This window comes from Lissotriton helveticus, chromosome 9 (genome assembly GCF_964261635.1).
Source record: "Lissotriton helveticus chromosome 9, aLisHel1.1, whole genome shotgun sequence".
In the NCBI taxonomy this organism is placed as follows: Eukaryota; Metazoa; Chordata; class Amphibia; order Caudata; family Salamandridae; genus Lissotriton; species Lissotriton helveticus.
This window is the reverse complement of record NC_136070.1, coordinates 441857095-441871687: the sequence shown is the minus strand read 5'-3', so window position 1 is coordinate 441871687 and position 14593 is coordinate 441857095. Positions and strand designations below refer to the sequence as shown.

Sequence of the window (14593 nt, the reverse complement as noted above, 5' to 3'; positions counted from 1 at the left end):
ATGTACAGTTGAAAATAACTTTAATTATTATCCCAGTAATTGTGTTTTAATATGTGGTTCATCAGATCCGTAACCGCCTAAACCAGGAGCAGAATTCAAAACTACAACAACAGAAAGAAATTCTGAACAAACGCAACACAGAGGTGGCAATGATGGATAAACGCATTGGTGAACTCCGTGAGCGACTGTACAAGAAAAAGATGGAGGCACGTCAAAAAGAAAACATTCCTGTAAGATGAGCTTTCTTGAGATCCCTAACTTGTGTATTAGCCATGGTACTTGTAAAATATACTATGTACAAATTAACCCCGTAGCCCTTTCCTCATGCATTTCATATATTGCATAGGGAGGGTATGTAATGTAAATAACTGATAAAATGTGAAAGTGATTTGGCCATAAACCAAATTTTAAAATTGCAATATTTACAACTCTTATCAGTCTTCTCATCATTTCATATCAATTTGGTGTCATCTTGTGTGCTCATAAATTCCAGATTCCTAGCTTCTATATTTTCTCTTTGCCTTTGTTCTGTACCTGCTTTAAACAGTAGGGGGAGAATGAGTAGAGAAAAACCCAGTTAGTGATTAAAAAGCCACGTTTTCAGATTCTTCTGAAGGAAAGTAAGTCTGTGTTAAGCCTCAAGGACTCCGGAAGGCTGTTCCACAGTTTTGCGCCAAGAAAGCCGAAGCATCTGCCTCCAGTATGGGCAAGGCGTATCTTGGGCACAATGGCCAGGTTGGCATTGGAAGAGCGTAATGGTCTAGCGGTAGTATAGTGATTAACACGTTTGATTAAGTACCCGGCTCCTACGTTGTGGAACGTTTTAAAGATGGTCAAAGCTTTAAAGTCTATCCGTTCTTTTATGCCAAGCCAATGTAAAGATTTAAGAATCAGAGTCATATTAGATCTGGGTTTAGGACTCAGTATGGCTCTGGCTGCCACGTTTTGAATCACTTGTAAACGTTGTATCAGAGATTTGGGAAGACCGATGTACAGGCAGTTGACTTAGTCAAGCTTTGATGTCATCAAAGCCTGTACCACGACCCTTCTGCTCTCCCGTGGTAGTAGTGGTAGGAATTTTTTTAACATTCGGAGTATGCCAAAACATGTGCCAGTGAGATTTTGGATCTGAGAGAGCATGAGAGTGTTTTGTCTATCACAATTCCTACGTTTTTGCTATCTCCTTTTCTACGGGCGGGGCAGCAGATCCTTGGACCACCAGGAGCTCCTATCAGAAGTTTCCGGTTTTCCAAAGAAAAGAACTTCCGTTTTGTCCGGATTACACTTAAGCTGATTGATCTTAAGCCAGTTGAAAACCTTGGTGAGGCAGGACCTGATCCTTGCCTTGTCAAAGTCAGAGCCTTTATCACATGTCAAGATCAGGTGAGTGTCGTCAGCATAGGAAACGATTTTGGCACCCTCTTCCTCTACCATAGATGCAAGGGGAGATAAATAAATATTAAAGAGGGTAGGGCTAAGAATGCAGCCCTGAGGGACCCCTACATTGATGGCCATAACCGGAGATGAGAACGGTGGGATCCAGATGTCCTGAGATCTGTTACCCAAAAAGGAGGACATCCTTGTTAAGGCGGTCCCACCCAGGCCGATGTTTTCAAGTCTAATTAGGAGCCTCTCGTGGAACTGTATCGAAGGCCGCTGACAAATCAAGCAATATCAGGACCGCCTTACCTCTGTGGTCCATCTTGCCCCTAATAAGCTATGTCACTTCCAGCAGAACGGACTCCATACTCAAGTTTGTCCTAAAACCAGATTGGGATTCATGAAGAAGCTTCCCATCTTCAATGTGTTTTTACAGGGCCTTATTTACGTGCTTCTCTAGCACTTTAGAAAGGGCCTGAAGCAGATAAATGGGCCTGTAGTTGGAAGGATCAGTCAAATTGGCGTTAGCCTTTTTTTTATTAGTGGAAGAATCTTTGCGTGCTGCCATAGTTTTAGCATAGTGCCTGTGGAGAGGGAAGCGTTAAAGAGCTGGTGTACTGAAGTGTTAATGGTGGAGGATCATAAGGTCAAGATAATTCCTAGACAAGGGTCGGTAGGAGAACCCGACTTAATGCTTTGGAGGAGGGATAATGACTCTTCCAGCTGAAGCACCGCAAAAGCATGTAAGGGTGGAGGATCCAAGTTGTGAAATTTGCTGTTTACACTATGATAGAATGTCAGGTCATCCTCCGAGATGGGAGAGAAAGCTTGTTGGATCAGAGATTTTTTTATGAAAGAATTAAGAAATCTGCTTTGACCATTCTTCTGTGCATGGCCCTTTATTATTCTCTCTCTCTCTCTTACTCTCTCTACTCTCTACTCTCTACTCCTTACTCCTTACTCCTTACTCCTTACTCCTTCTAGCCGAAGAAATAGATGTAAGCATTAACATTTTTGGCTTTCTGAGGAAAAAACACTTTTCAAGCAGTGCATGCCTTTATATGCAGGTGGACTTTCCCTGTAGAGCAGATGATCTTCCATAACTCCCATACGATATTGAAGCAAAAAAATATTTTCCATGTCACATCTATAACCGAAGCAAAAGAAGAAGAGCAATTTCTGGAACCCTTCCCCAAATGTCTTTCTGTGGAGATAGCAGAAGATGGGCCTGGGCAATGCAAACTTCTCGTGATAGATGTCTTCAAGGAAAATGGCGTTTATGACTATCTTTACACAACAGTTGCAGGTGGCTGTCCCACCTGCACTAAATAACATTAGTCTAACTATTTCATTAAATACTCATTAAGAAGACGTTAGCCTATTTAAACCCTTTAGATATGTTTTTATATATGCATCCAATTTTCTGCCACAAACATGACTTTGGGTGTCTACACACAACACAAATACAGGAAACATTACTTACCTGGTATGACCCCAAACTATGGGTGACCTCAAGGCAATTAAAAGGCACTCAGACACCACATTCATGACTCAAGTTAATTGTACCTATTCCCCATCACGGATATTCTCGAAGTGGAACCAAGAGCTTAGTCTGTAATTTGGGCAATCTCCATGTCAATTAATCGCTCACTCCTGAACAAAAGTGATCCAGTGAATAGCTTGGCCTCTGCCAGGTACAGATTAAAGGCCTCATTATCTGAGGTTTTAAATAAATTTTCAGCTACATAGTTGCTTGGATATCGCTGCAACTAAAGATTGCCTTTGGAGCACATGTGAATCTTGACTATACCTGATATAGATCCCTAAAATAGATGGATTGTAGATTTGTGTTGTGCGCAATCCAGCTACACAGTTGCATTTTGGCTGTGGCTGAAGTGAACAGTGCTGACAACGGAGAAAACGGTCTGTTCCAAAAGGTGCCAGAAGTCTAAATTTTGTTTTTGTAAAGCTATATTTTTGCTGCTGAACTGGAGAAATATAATTCGATAATGGAGCCCTTACAGAGCACAGTTGAAATCCACACAATGTTCAAAATTTTGTATGGGTGTTGAATTATAAAGTTCACATCTTGAGACTAAGGCATTGTTAGTTATTGTGCTGGGGTATACTCTTTTAAGTGTGAAGATGCTAGGCTTTTCTTGCATTTGAAGAAAGTACATGAGGCCTGTAATGACCTGATAATTCTGCCAATCACCAGTACATACTGACCCTATCCCGTCTGGTTGTTGTATGTTCTTACTACGCATTCCGTTGCAACGCATGCCTTTACCACGCATGTGTTACAACGGAATGGTATTTCTACGCATAACCTTTTCCTCGAATTCTAACGTGGTGACGTCGTACGTCGTTAAGAGGCAGCTGAAGTTTTTTTCCGTTTTCTCTTAAACAACACCGTTTCCATGCACATCTCGACCTGTCTAGTGGTGATTTTTTTGGGGGGGGGGTATTCCCCCCCAAGCCCCTTTTTTTAAATGTTACCCTTTACCACACATGCCTTTACTACGTACCTCGTAGTAAAGGTATGCGTGGTAAAGGCTTTCGTTGTAACCACGCATACGTTGTAATGCATGCGTGGTTAAGGTATTCGTGGAAACGGCCGCGTTGTAGTGGCCGTTTCCCATTCCGTCTTGGGACCCAAAAGGACACAACACTTCACAATACTTAACCAAGAAAGGAATAATACTAATAATTACCTAGAATATATAGCTATGGCCGAGGAGCTCGCCAACAGCCACAACAACGCAAGAACAGTACCAGTGGCGTCAACAACGCAAACAACGCATCCCGGGGTGCGACAACGCAAACAAGGGGCCACTCGGTATAGCAACGCAACAAAGCCCACCCAGGTGGGACTGTATAATCAATGCATACTCCTCCTAACAATGCCTCGGGTGGAATACTTGTTATTTTTGGCTTCCCTGGATGAGAGTGGGACGTACCTCGTTCTACAATTACCTGCAGGAAGGGAAACTTACCGTCCTTCCGATGCTACAGCATTTGGGTCAGAAGGGCCCTGACCTCCCATCCCAAGGAACACAGACAAATAATTATATACTCTGGGGTTTCTTTATTACACAATGATAGAAGGACAAAAGAAAGAAACTACTACTATGTCACGATAGGCCTTCTTCAAACCAGTACCTGAGCAATTGCTAAATGCAATCAATACATACATATACAGAAATTATATGTTAATGAATGTATGGAACTTGAAAATAGGAGACAATAGTTAGATAAGAACAGTTAGAATCTAAGAGTTAGTGGAACACCTCACCCAGTTTCTACACATCCTGCTTCCACTTCGCCAGAGGGGAGTCCGTTTCTCCAGCCGAATCAGGATTCTCTGCTCCACCGTCACAGCTACACGTCTGCACTGTGATGAACTACCAGTGGCGAGACCCGAACACCCCCTTGAGTACAAGTGGAAACGTTGGTCGAAGCTTCTAGCAAGCCTTTCCTCCTTTTCTCATCAGATTCCGTACCACTCTGCGCTAAGGCCACAGCATCAGCTAGCTAGGCGTTTATGACTCTGGGGCAGAGCGGGCACATTCCTCCGACAAGAATCAGTTCCTAACAGCGTACGAAGTGCAGAAAACAAGTGAGAAGCAAAACATGACTACTTAGCCAGAAAAGCTCAGAAGATGGCGACCGCATAGAAAATGGAGTCGCTTAAGCATATGCCACTACTCCCGCAAAGAGCCCGAATTAGTATGCAAGATGGCATTAGCGTATGCCAAAGCCAATAGGTAAGCCCTGCCTTTAAGCAAGATACAATTGGACACAGAAAAGGCATCATAGAGTCTTATTTTGCGGCTAATTCATATTATGTAGGCCTACACAGCACTATATTAGAACAAAATATACTGAGATGGTAGTGGGCAACGGTCATAATCGAGCCGTTTCCATAAAAATGGCTCAATCACTACAGGCCTCACACCACATTCAGACTTCCACCGGGAAGGTAGCAACTTGGCCATTTGGTTGTGGCGTTCTCTTATGCTTTCTTTGTAAGCCGACTTCCTGAGTCTGTAACTTGAAAAAAGTGACAGAATAGGGCAAGCCTGTAGCCTAAATCTTAGTTTGAAAGTATGAATTTATTCAAATGAGCAATGTATGTGCAAAGGTTTCTGATTCAGTAGTGTTTGTGTGGAATTTAGTGAATAAGGATGAAATGCATAATATTTCTATTTGCTTTAGGAACTCTCTCCCTTGTTGAATCTATTCCCTGAGCAAGTAAAAACAAATTACTGTTTTTTTCTTCCTTTCAGCTGAATCGTATCAATGGAACACCATCACCTCAGTCTACGCTAAGTACATCCGGTAGAGTGGCAGCTGTAGGACCTTACATACAAGTTCCTAGTCCAGGCACCTATGGTGTGCCAGGGGATCCAGTGAAACCCCAGTCTCTTACTATCGCCGCAAACACAATCACTGGGAGAGCTAAACCTGGTAAGGAGCTTAGAAAAAACATATTTTTAAGTTATTGTTTCTTTTTTGACCGGAAGAATTATTAAAATTGGAGCCCACAAAGAAATTCAACTTGCATGTTTTCAAACAGGTTTTAAAAATGTTGGTGTTCATCATAAAAAACAAGTAATATTCGTCTTGATTATCCATTTGACGATTGGCCATGTTGCTCTATTCAGTCATTGTCCTGTCCAAGTTGCCTTCTTTTCTTTTTTTTGTGTTGAATTGGTAGCAGTCCGTCATTTTGAAATGGACACAGTTGTACAATTAAAATGTTATGACAGATTCATCACTTTACTCTAAGATTGAATATTATTCTTAGATGAGCAGATGGGTTTGATATTGAGCTTAAACCCTAGCTCATCCTTGTGCTTCAACATCCAGCTGGTCACCCACTCAATGGGAGCAGTCGTGTCCGAAACTTACAAACAGTTGGAATTCCCCTGAGCGAGTCCGACCAATCCTCCATAGGAGTATAGTGCAGCCAAGTGATGGGCTCAGGATTGGTGTTTTTCTTAATTACATCAAATGATATATTTTCAAAGCACTTTCTTCCAATGAAATTGGCTATAAAAATGTCTTTAATAGGCAGTTAAGAATGGGCTTTCATGAAATCTACTAAATGAAGTCTGCCCAAAAATTATTTGAAAAGATTTTAGAGCACAATTTCCCAGTGAATTGGCTTATACCCCAATGTCAAACGTGTGCAGTATGTCAGGGTCTCTTGCCACTTTCCAAAAGTTGAAGACGTCTCTTTTCGCTTCAAATTCCACTCTTTGCCTTTCCCACCATTTTAATCCTTTCAGGACAGTTGTCTGACATCTTATATGCTGAATTTCTACTTATGTGCAAAGGATGGGAATATGACAATATTAACTCTCACAATCTCATATCTTGCATTGAAAGAACTATCCGTCAAATTAGACGCATTTTACAGGCTCAGAAAAGACGTGCATTACATTAATCATGTACGCTGAGCCTTCAGACAGCAGTTAGTGTAAAGCAGTCATCAGGAATGGACATAGCGATTGAAATAGAATTTAATGCCACCACATAAACTAAAATACCAGCCACAGTAGCAAGAAAGTAGCTTATGTGCCACCCAGGGCTCTGAGACAGTACTAGTGGTTTGAGCCCTTTGCAAAAAACAAAAAACAAAACCTGTAATTTACGTTAATAAAAACTGTTATGAATTACTAGTAACTCGGATATTATGTTGAATTATTATGTAAATCTTTAGTATTTTTTTGTTTTATGAAAATAAAGCTTGTTGTTCCCTTATTTCTATTTTAAAAATATATATTTTATTAGATTTGTCAGTCAGGTAACTAATGCTGCTCAACATCACACCCATAACAGCAACACAGTTGGGGTGAATATACATTATTTCACATTTACTGACATATTATTATGCACAGGAAATTTTTTTCAGTTAAGAATTTTCCAATCTTACATCATTGATGATGGTCACACAGCATAAATCATCAAGGCTGTATCGGCGAGGAGGCAGACACTCCATAATATTTAATCCAAGGACCCCATACCTTATAACATTTCCACTGGCATCATTGCGCTGTGTAGCTAACCTTTACAGCTGCCATATACAGGTCCGTTTCTTTTTTCCATTCCCTTAAGGTTGGTGTTTCTGATGCCACCCAGTAATTGGCAACATCTCTTTTGGCCACAACCAGGCCCTGGTTACTGAATAAAAGTTTGATGAGTGGGTGGTCTACCTCCGTGGGTATGCCCAGTAGGACACATCTCTATTCTATTGAGAGCCCCCCCCCATCCCATGTTTAATTCTCCCACTCCAATACGGTTGTATGTTTGGACAACCCCAAATTGTGTGGAGGAATGTACCTCTGTCAGTCGTATAACTCAGCCAGTGGGGTGATTCTGCTCTTCCAAATTTATGTAAGTGGACACGATCATAGTAAACCCTACGGAGGATTTTAAATCAGATCAGTCTTAGCCGCAATTCAATTGCCACCTCTCTAGGGTGCATGAGGGCCACCTCCCACTCCATATCATCTAGTTTGCCACCTTGCTGTCCCATCTTTCTCTCAGTTGTTTAAGGAGTTGGGTATATTATCCTTAATTGTTTTATACATCCATGAGCTCGCTTTTGTCTCCATTTTCTCCTGTAGCAACCCCCCCCCCTCCCCAACCCCCTCTATTGGCGCATACTCAGAGATTTCTATAGTGTCCAACCTCTCCACTATCCAAACATATCTAAGCTGGATATGTTTCAAATATTGCATGGCATTTGATTGGCGTTCGCGTTGAAGGGAACTAAAGGGAGCGAGCCCCCCCATACTCCAAGAGGATGCCCATCTTGGAGATTCCGATAAGATCCCATGCTCCAAAACGTGATAGTTTTCAAATTTCTTTCAACCTCGACCCATGCCAGAATGGGGGGTTGTATGTATTTTCATAGAAAAACGATTTCATGGAATACCATTACTGAGAAACCACTTCATCTGAACTGAAATTTTCAGACTGGAAGACATTTACCTCTTTGTAGAAACGAATTCATAGAAAATCTTTTTGGTCAAAATTATTAAGGTTTTAAAACCGCATTCTGGTTGAAAAGCATTCTTACATACCAGTGCTATATGGTATTGGGAAGGGACGCTCTAAACACATCTTTTCCTAATACCGAATCGTAAAAGCAAATTGCGATTCGGTAACAAGTTCCTGAGTCACATTTGTCTTTTGTACATGGCAAAAAGCATTCTACCGTTCGCAAACGGCCACTGGTAAAATGCTTGTACATCTGGCCCATAGGGTGTCAGGGTTTAGGCCTGATGTATTGTATTGTATTGTAATTGTATTTATATAGCGCTTACTACCCCTGACGAGGCGTCAAATCGCTTTTTCGGCGGGTAGCACGCTACTCCGGGACCCACAGAGGATTAGTGTTGAATTAGTATAGTGAAACATGCAAGTACATTTTAAGTGGTGGATAGGTTAGTCAGTTATTTGGATTTGGAATGATAGCAGAAGGATAGAGGAGGACAAAGGTTTGTATTTATTTATCGCTCACTTGTTGACGCATGTTATTCAGGGAGCCTATAAAGGATTGGTGGTGAATTAATATGGTGAAATATGTGGTAATTTCAGTGTTGGATATTAGTCTGTTACTTGGAGTGAGAAGGATAGTGGATGGATAAAAGGGGAAGAAAGATTTGCATTCATATAGCACTTGTTACCCCTGATGGGTGTTGAAGCGCTTTTTTGTCGAGTAGCACGCCACTCCGGATCCCATAAAGGATTAGTGTTGAAAATTAGTATAGTATAAATATGAAGTAATTTGAGTAGTAGATATGTTATTCAGTTAGTTGGGCAGCATATTAGTATAGTTGAATATGGAATATCATCATCAAAGCTTTATTTCGGTATGTATACTATCATAAAAGCACAATTAAAATATAAAAACACAATTCATTAACAATACATTTAAAAAGGATTACTTATAAAAACCTTTTACGTTACAATAAATAATTAAAAATATATTAAACTATGACAGCTTTGTGGAAATGTAAGTATATAAAAAGAAATTCGGCTAGAACTTAGATCATCAAATAGCCTTCAGCCTAATCAGCTAGGCCCAACTAAGAAATTTGGCCACCCCACACACTAAGGTTGTACTAGCATCAGCCTTAAATATTCTAAGTGCAACGGAGTGGTCCCTGGTTCCAAGCAACAGGCACAAAGGTTTGAGCCATTTCTGTCTAGGTTTTGCATAGGCTGGGCATACAAAGAAGACGTGAGCAATGTTTTCAATGACACCTTCACAAGTTGGGCAATCAGGAGAAGTTTGATGTGGTGGCTTCCACTTGCAGGTACGATCGCGAAGGGGAAGTGTGCCCATCCTAAACTGGATAAAAAGGGATCTATCTCTGGGTTTCTTAATAAAATCTAAATAGGGCTCCAGGCGAGGCTTTGACTTGTGCTGTCGGAATGCCTCAGTCAGCCTACCTAGGTTTGGATCCCTCTGCTCGTGATCATCAACCCATGCCCAATAGGCTCGCTTAATTTCAGCCTTAGATAGTGATACCCCAGGCTCCCAACCAGTTGCAAGGCCCATTGCCAGTAAGAGCTTCTTTATATTAGTTATCCAGCTAATTTTATGGGCTCCTTGAAGGTTCATAACCTCTCTTGAACCATCGGCATACCTTGAGAGCTCCGGGGTGCGCCATAACCGGGCCCAATATAAAAGAGGGCGTAGGGTAGCTAAGTCCTTAATGGAACGATGACCCAAATCACTCGAGTGGTTTGGTAGGAGTACCCCTCGGGAGCGATACAAGCTCCCTAAAGAACTTGTTCTCTGCGATAACTAGGGCATCAACACAATCAAAGCCCCAGAGCTCTGCGCCATAGAGGGCACAGCCCACAGCTTTTGCTGCATAAATATCCAGAGCAGGAGCAATGGGCTTAGAAGTGGATGCACGGTGTTCCCTCCCTAATACTCCAACTACCCTCTTATGGCTTAGCGCCATTTTATCAATATGTGGGTGCCATTTAAGTTTATCTGAAATTCTAATTCCCAAGTAGTCGAACTCTTTTACGCGTTCCTGAGACACCCCATCAAGAGATATGGTGGATCTAGATGATCTACTCGGGTTAAAATAAAGGAGCTTTGTTTTCGATGTATTGATGGCAAGGCCCCTGAGCTTGCAGAACAAACAGAAGCGATCCAACAGCTTCTGCAGTCCTGCGGGAGTTTTTGATACCAACAGCATATCATCCGCAAAAAGTAGTGCGGGGACTTTATCACCCGCCCAGACCGGGTCATCAGCATTAATTTCGAGCAAAAAGGAAACTACGCCATTCACAAATAGCGTGAAAAGTGTTGGGGCCAGTACGCAACCCTGGCGTACCCCTCTATTCACAGGGATTTTATCAGTTTTTTGCTCCTGTGATCCCCATCTAATACGGGAATAAGTTCCGTCATGCATGCGAGCCAGGAGATTCAGAATGGGTAAGGGAATCCCCATCTCCTCCAGGACCAGCCATAGGCGGTCTCGGGGGACCAAGTCAAAGGCGGTCTTCAGGTCAATGAATGCCAGATAAAGACCGCCTTTGCCAATGGTAACCACCTTCCAGTGTAAGAGTACCAACCTAAATGCCTGGTCTATCGTGCTTGTGCAAGCCCTAAAGCCCGCCTGAAAGGGCGATATAATACTGTTCTCATCTGCCCAGGAAAGAATCCTCTCCAAGAGTACCCTGCCAACCAATTTCTGCCCCGCATCTATAAGACTTATTGAGCGGTAGTTGGCAGGGTCCCCCCTGGGGCCCTTCTTGTATATGGGGATCACTTCGGCCGCCTTCCAAGAGTTCGGGACAGGTGAGCTTTCCAACAAAGCATTCGTAAGAATTACAAAGTAAGAGGCCCAACCTTCGGTGTTGGATTTAAAAAGATCGCCCGGTACACCATCGTGCCCCGGGGCTTTAGCAGGTACAATCTTAGTTAATGCAGCCATCACCTCTTTCTTATCTACTCTGATGAATGGAGCCTGAGCAGAGTCAATAGCCATGGCACCACAAAAGGGCCCTGGAGTACCGGGCTGCTCATCGCCCCCATAAAGTTTCCTAAAATGGTCAAACCATTCCCTATCTGTTATATGATTGGGGGTTTGATCTGGGTCACAGCCGTTGGATCTTGTAACTAAGGCCCAGAATAGCTCACCATTCTTGGTTTTGCTTGCAGCTCTAAGACTATCCCAATGTGATTCTTCCCACTCCCTTTTAGCTATTGTAATGGCTTGTCTATAATGTAATCTGGCCAGCCGTACAGCAACTGGATTACTAGATTTAATAGCAATGGAATATGGAATTTGAGAAGTGAACATGTTAGTCTGTTAATTTTGATAGAAAAAGGATAGTGGAGGGATAAATGAGTGAAGTTTTTTTTTTTGAAAAGTCAACTGATGGAAGGATCATTGTATATTTGTTGGTGATAAAAGGTGGACTGTTAGGTGTAATTACAGCAGGGAGAGTGTGTCTGAGTGGGATGTAGTTATTTATGGTGTTGATTGGTGTTGTGTTAGTAATGAGTGTATTGGTTAGTGGTATAGGATAGAGTTGTGTACTGTTTGTGAGTGATGGTGGATATGTGTGGTAGTTGGGATAGTAGGGTGTGTAGATGTGGTTTGGTTGGGTTGGTGGTGCATGCTGGTACATTAATCTGTGCATAGTGTTGTGCATGGTGTATATTTGGTGTGAGTGTGTTGCTCTGTTTGTGGTTGTGGATGGTGTGGGCTGGGTATTGTTAAATGAGAAAAAGGGCAGCATTTCTGACCCTAGTCCCGAACAGGCTCAAACAGGCAACTACCCTTGTCCTCTCCACCCTTAAAAGTCTCAAACAGGCAACTACCCTTGTCCTCTCCACCCTTAACAGGCCCAAACAGGCAACTACCCTTGTCCTCTCCACCCTTAGCCTCTCCACCCTTAGCCTCGACGCCCTAAGCCTGGCCATTTTTGTAGCCCTAGTAATCAGGTGACCCCTTCAGCCAATGGGAACCCTAGCCCTAACACTATCCAATCACAACACTAGCCCTAACATCTAGAACCAATAGAGACCAGGACCTTGCAGCCAATCTTAACTCTTGTCCAGCACCCAATCAGTTCAAAAACCCTGATCTCTACGTCCAATAAAGGCCTTAGCCCTACCACTAGTCCCAACCCAAGTCCAAGCAGCCAATGGTACAGGTAGCCCTAGTCCCTACTTCCAATAGAAAGCCTAACCCTACTCTTAGTCCCACAACTGGTCCAACAACCAATCACACCAGAAGTCCTAAATAGCTACTTCCAATTAAAGGTCTAACCCTAGCCCTAGTCCCACCTAACTCCCAATAACATAGGAAGCCCTAGTCCCTACTTCCAATAGAAATTCTAACCCTAAGCTACTTGCTCCTGTTCAGAATCTCCTTGGAGACAGACAGGCTCAATCCACAACTTTGGACTTCAGCAGGTAAAGGCTTCACTAACTCGAAATCTAACAATACTGTTTGAATAAAGCTTTACTCCCCCTGCTGGCCAAAAAACGAAGTGCACGGCCCCCAGTAAATACAGTTTAAACAGCTCACAGAAGCACCCTCTGATGTAGAAAATCCCTGTTGCTGGGGGGGGGGGGCAGGGGGGCTGGCCTCACTGACTTGTGAACACAAAATGGTGGCTGGGGGTGCACTGTTTGAGCACACAGGCCTAAGCACAGAAAAAATTTGGAGGGAAAACAGATTTGTCACCACGGAATGAGAGGGACAAACTACAGAGGTTGGACTGCAAATCCCACAATTCAACACACTAAATGAAGGCAATCATGAGCAGGGAAAACCACACATTTAAACCACAACACAGGTGATAAAATATGCAATTACAGGCAGGCTAAAACTAAAATTTTTAACTGTAACAACCACAGGCATAGACAGTAAACACAAAGTGAAAATCGTTTTTTAAATAACTTTTTGTCTTGGGAAGAGACAGCACTAGTCTGTCTCCTTACCACTTCCTGGACTCTTCTCACTGCAATCTGGGGCACATGTGGGCTGCAACTCACAAGATGGAGGAGAATGATTTGAGGTGCACCCAGCAAGGCCTTAAGGGGCCTGGGCAGGTATGAGAGGAGGGCTCAGACTTGCCTGGTAGCTGAATAGCCAATGGGCTGCTGGCCTGGGGGTGGGGTCTGGGCAGCTGCTTGCTCCTGTTCAGAATCTCCTAGGAGACAGACAGGCTCAATCCACAACTTTGGACTTCAGCAGGTAAAGGCTTCACTAACTCGAAATCTAACAATACTGTTTGAATAAAGCTTTACCCCCCCTGCAACATTTTTGCTTCCACCTTCCTCAAGCAGTTGATGTTTGGATGCTTCAGTTTCATTCGCAAAATTCAGTGATATTAAAAAATACTTATTAATTAGCAACTCATAAAATGCTTTTCATATATTGTGGAAATACCTTAATGACACCAGCTGTAGTGGCTGCTCCTCCGTTAAGGCGGAGGAGCGTCGCCCCACTGTATTGTAAAATGATAAGTCTAGGTTACTATAATTTTATTGTTACTGTTGTGGCGTGTTGGCGGACGGGGCAGATCTGCTCTGCTCTCAGAGCAGGGGGAGGAGTGGTGGGCACTATGTAATAATAATAATAATAATAATAATAATAATCCACATTTGTTAAGCGCACAATCACCCGTAAGGGTCTCTAGGCGCTGGGGGCCGTCGGGAAGATTAAGCGAGCTATTGCCCAGAGTCACATGGTGCTGGGCTAACCTGCCGCCGGAGCCGGGGATCGAACCCTGATCCCCAGATTCCAGCGTCAGTCGCCCTGGCCGCGGCGCCACACCTCTCCCTAAGTGTGCATATATGTTTGACCAGCTCTCTGGGGCCGGCCAAACATTCATGCACACTTTGCATGTTCTCCATGCAGGCTGCATGGAGAACATGCCCAGTCTCCCGTTCCCTGGCTGAGCACAGTGGTTCGGGTCTCAGACCAATCAAAACGCTGCATTGCAGAGTTGTGATTGATCAGGGGAGTCTGGAAGCCCGATGCTTCCTGCTTCCATTTCAGGGAAGGCGCCAGGAAGAGGACAGAGGTGAGGCGGCGGTGGCCGGCAGGTGTTTTCTTTTTTTAAACCCCCCGGTTCTTCCCACTTCCCCGCTGCTGCTTCCTGGGAGCAGCCGCTCCTGACCATCTGCACAGGTTCACAATTGTACAGTCTTTAA

General features: G+C 43.2%; 1 protein-coding gene across 5 annotated transcripts in view; it reads left to right on the top strand.

Annotated features, from left to right (window-relative positions):
* The window catches only part of PPP1R13B (protein phosphatase 1 regulatory subunit 13B), a 461790-nt gene that overhangs the window by 268359 nt on the left and 178838 nt on the right, over positions 1 to 14593 (top strand). For all 5 annotated transcript variants that reach the window (XM_078660257.1, XM_078660255.1, XM_078660256.1 and 2 more), the window contains 2 exons: positions 66 to 230; positions 5670 to 5850. In XM_078660257.1, the coding sequence (XP_078516383.1) occupies positions 66 to 230; positions 5670 to 5850 (346 nt within the window). The remainder of the gene's footprint in view (positions 1 to 65; positions 231 to 5669; positions 5851 to 14593) is intronic.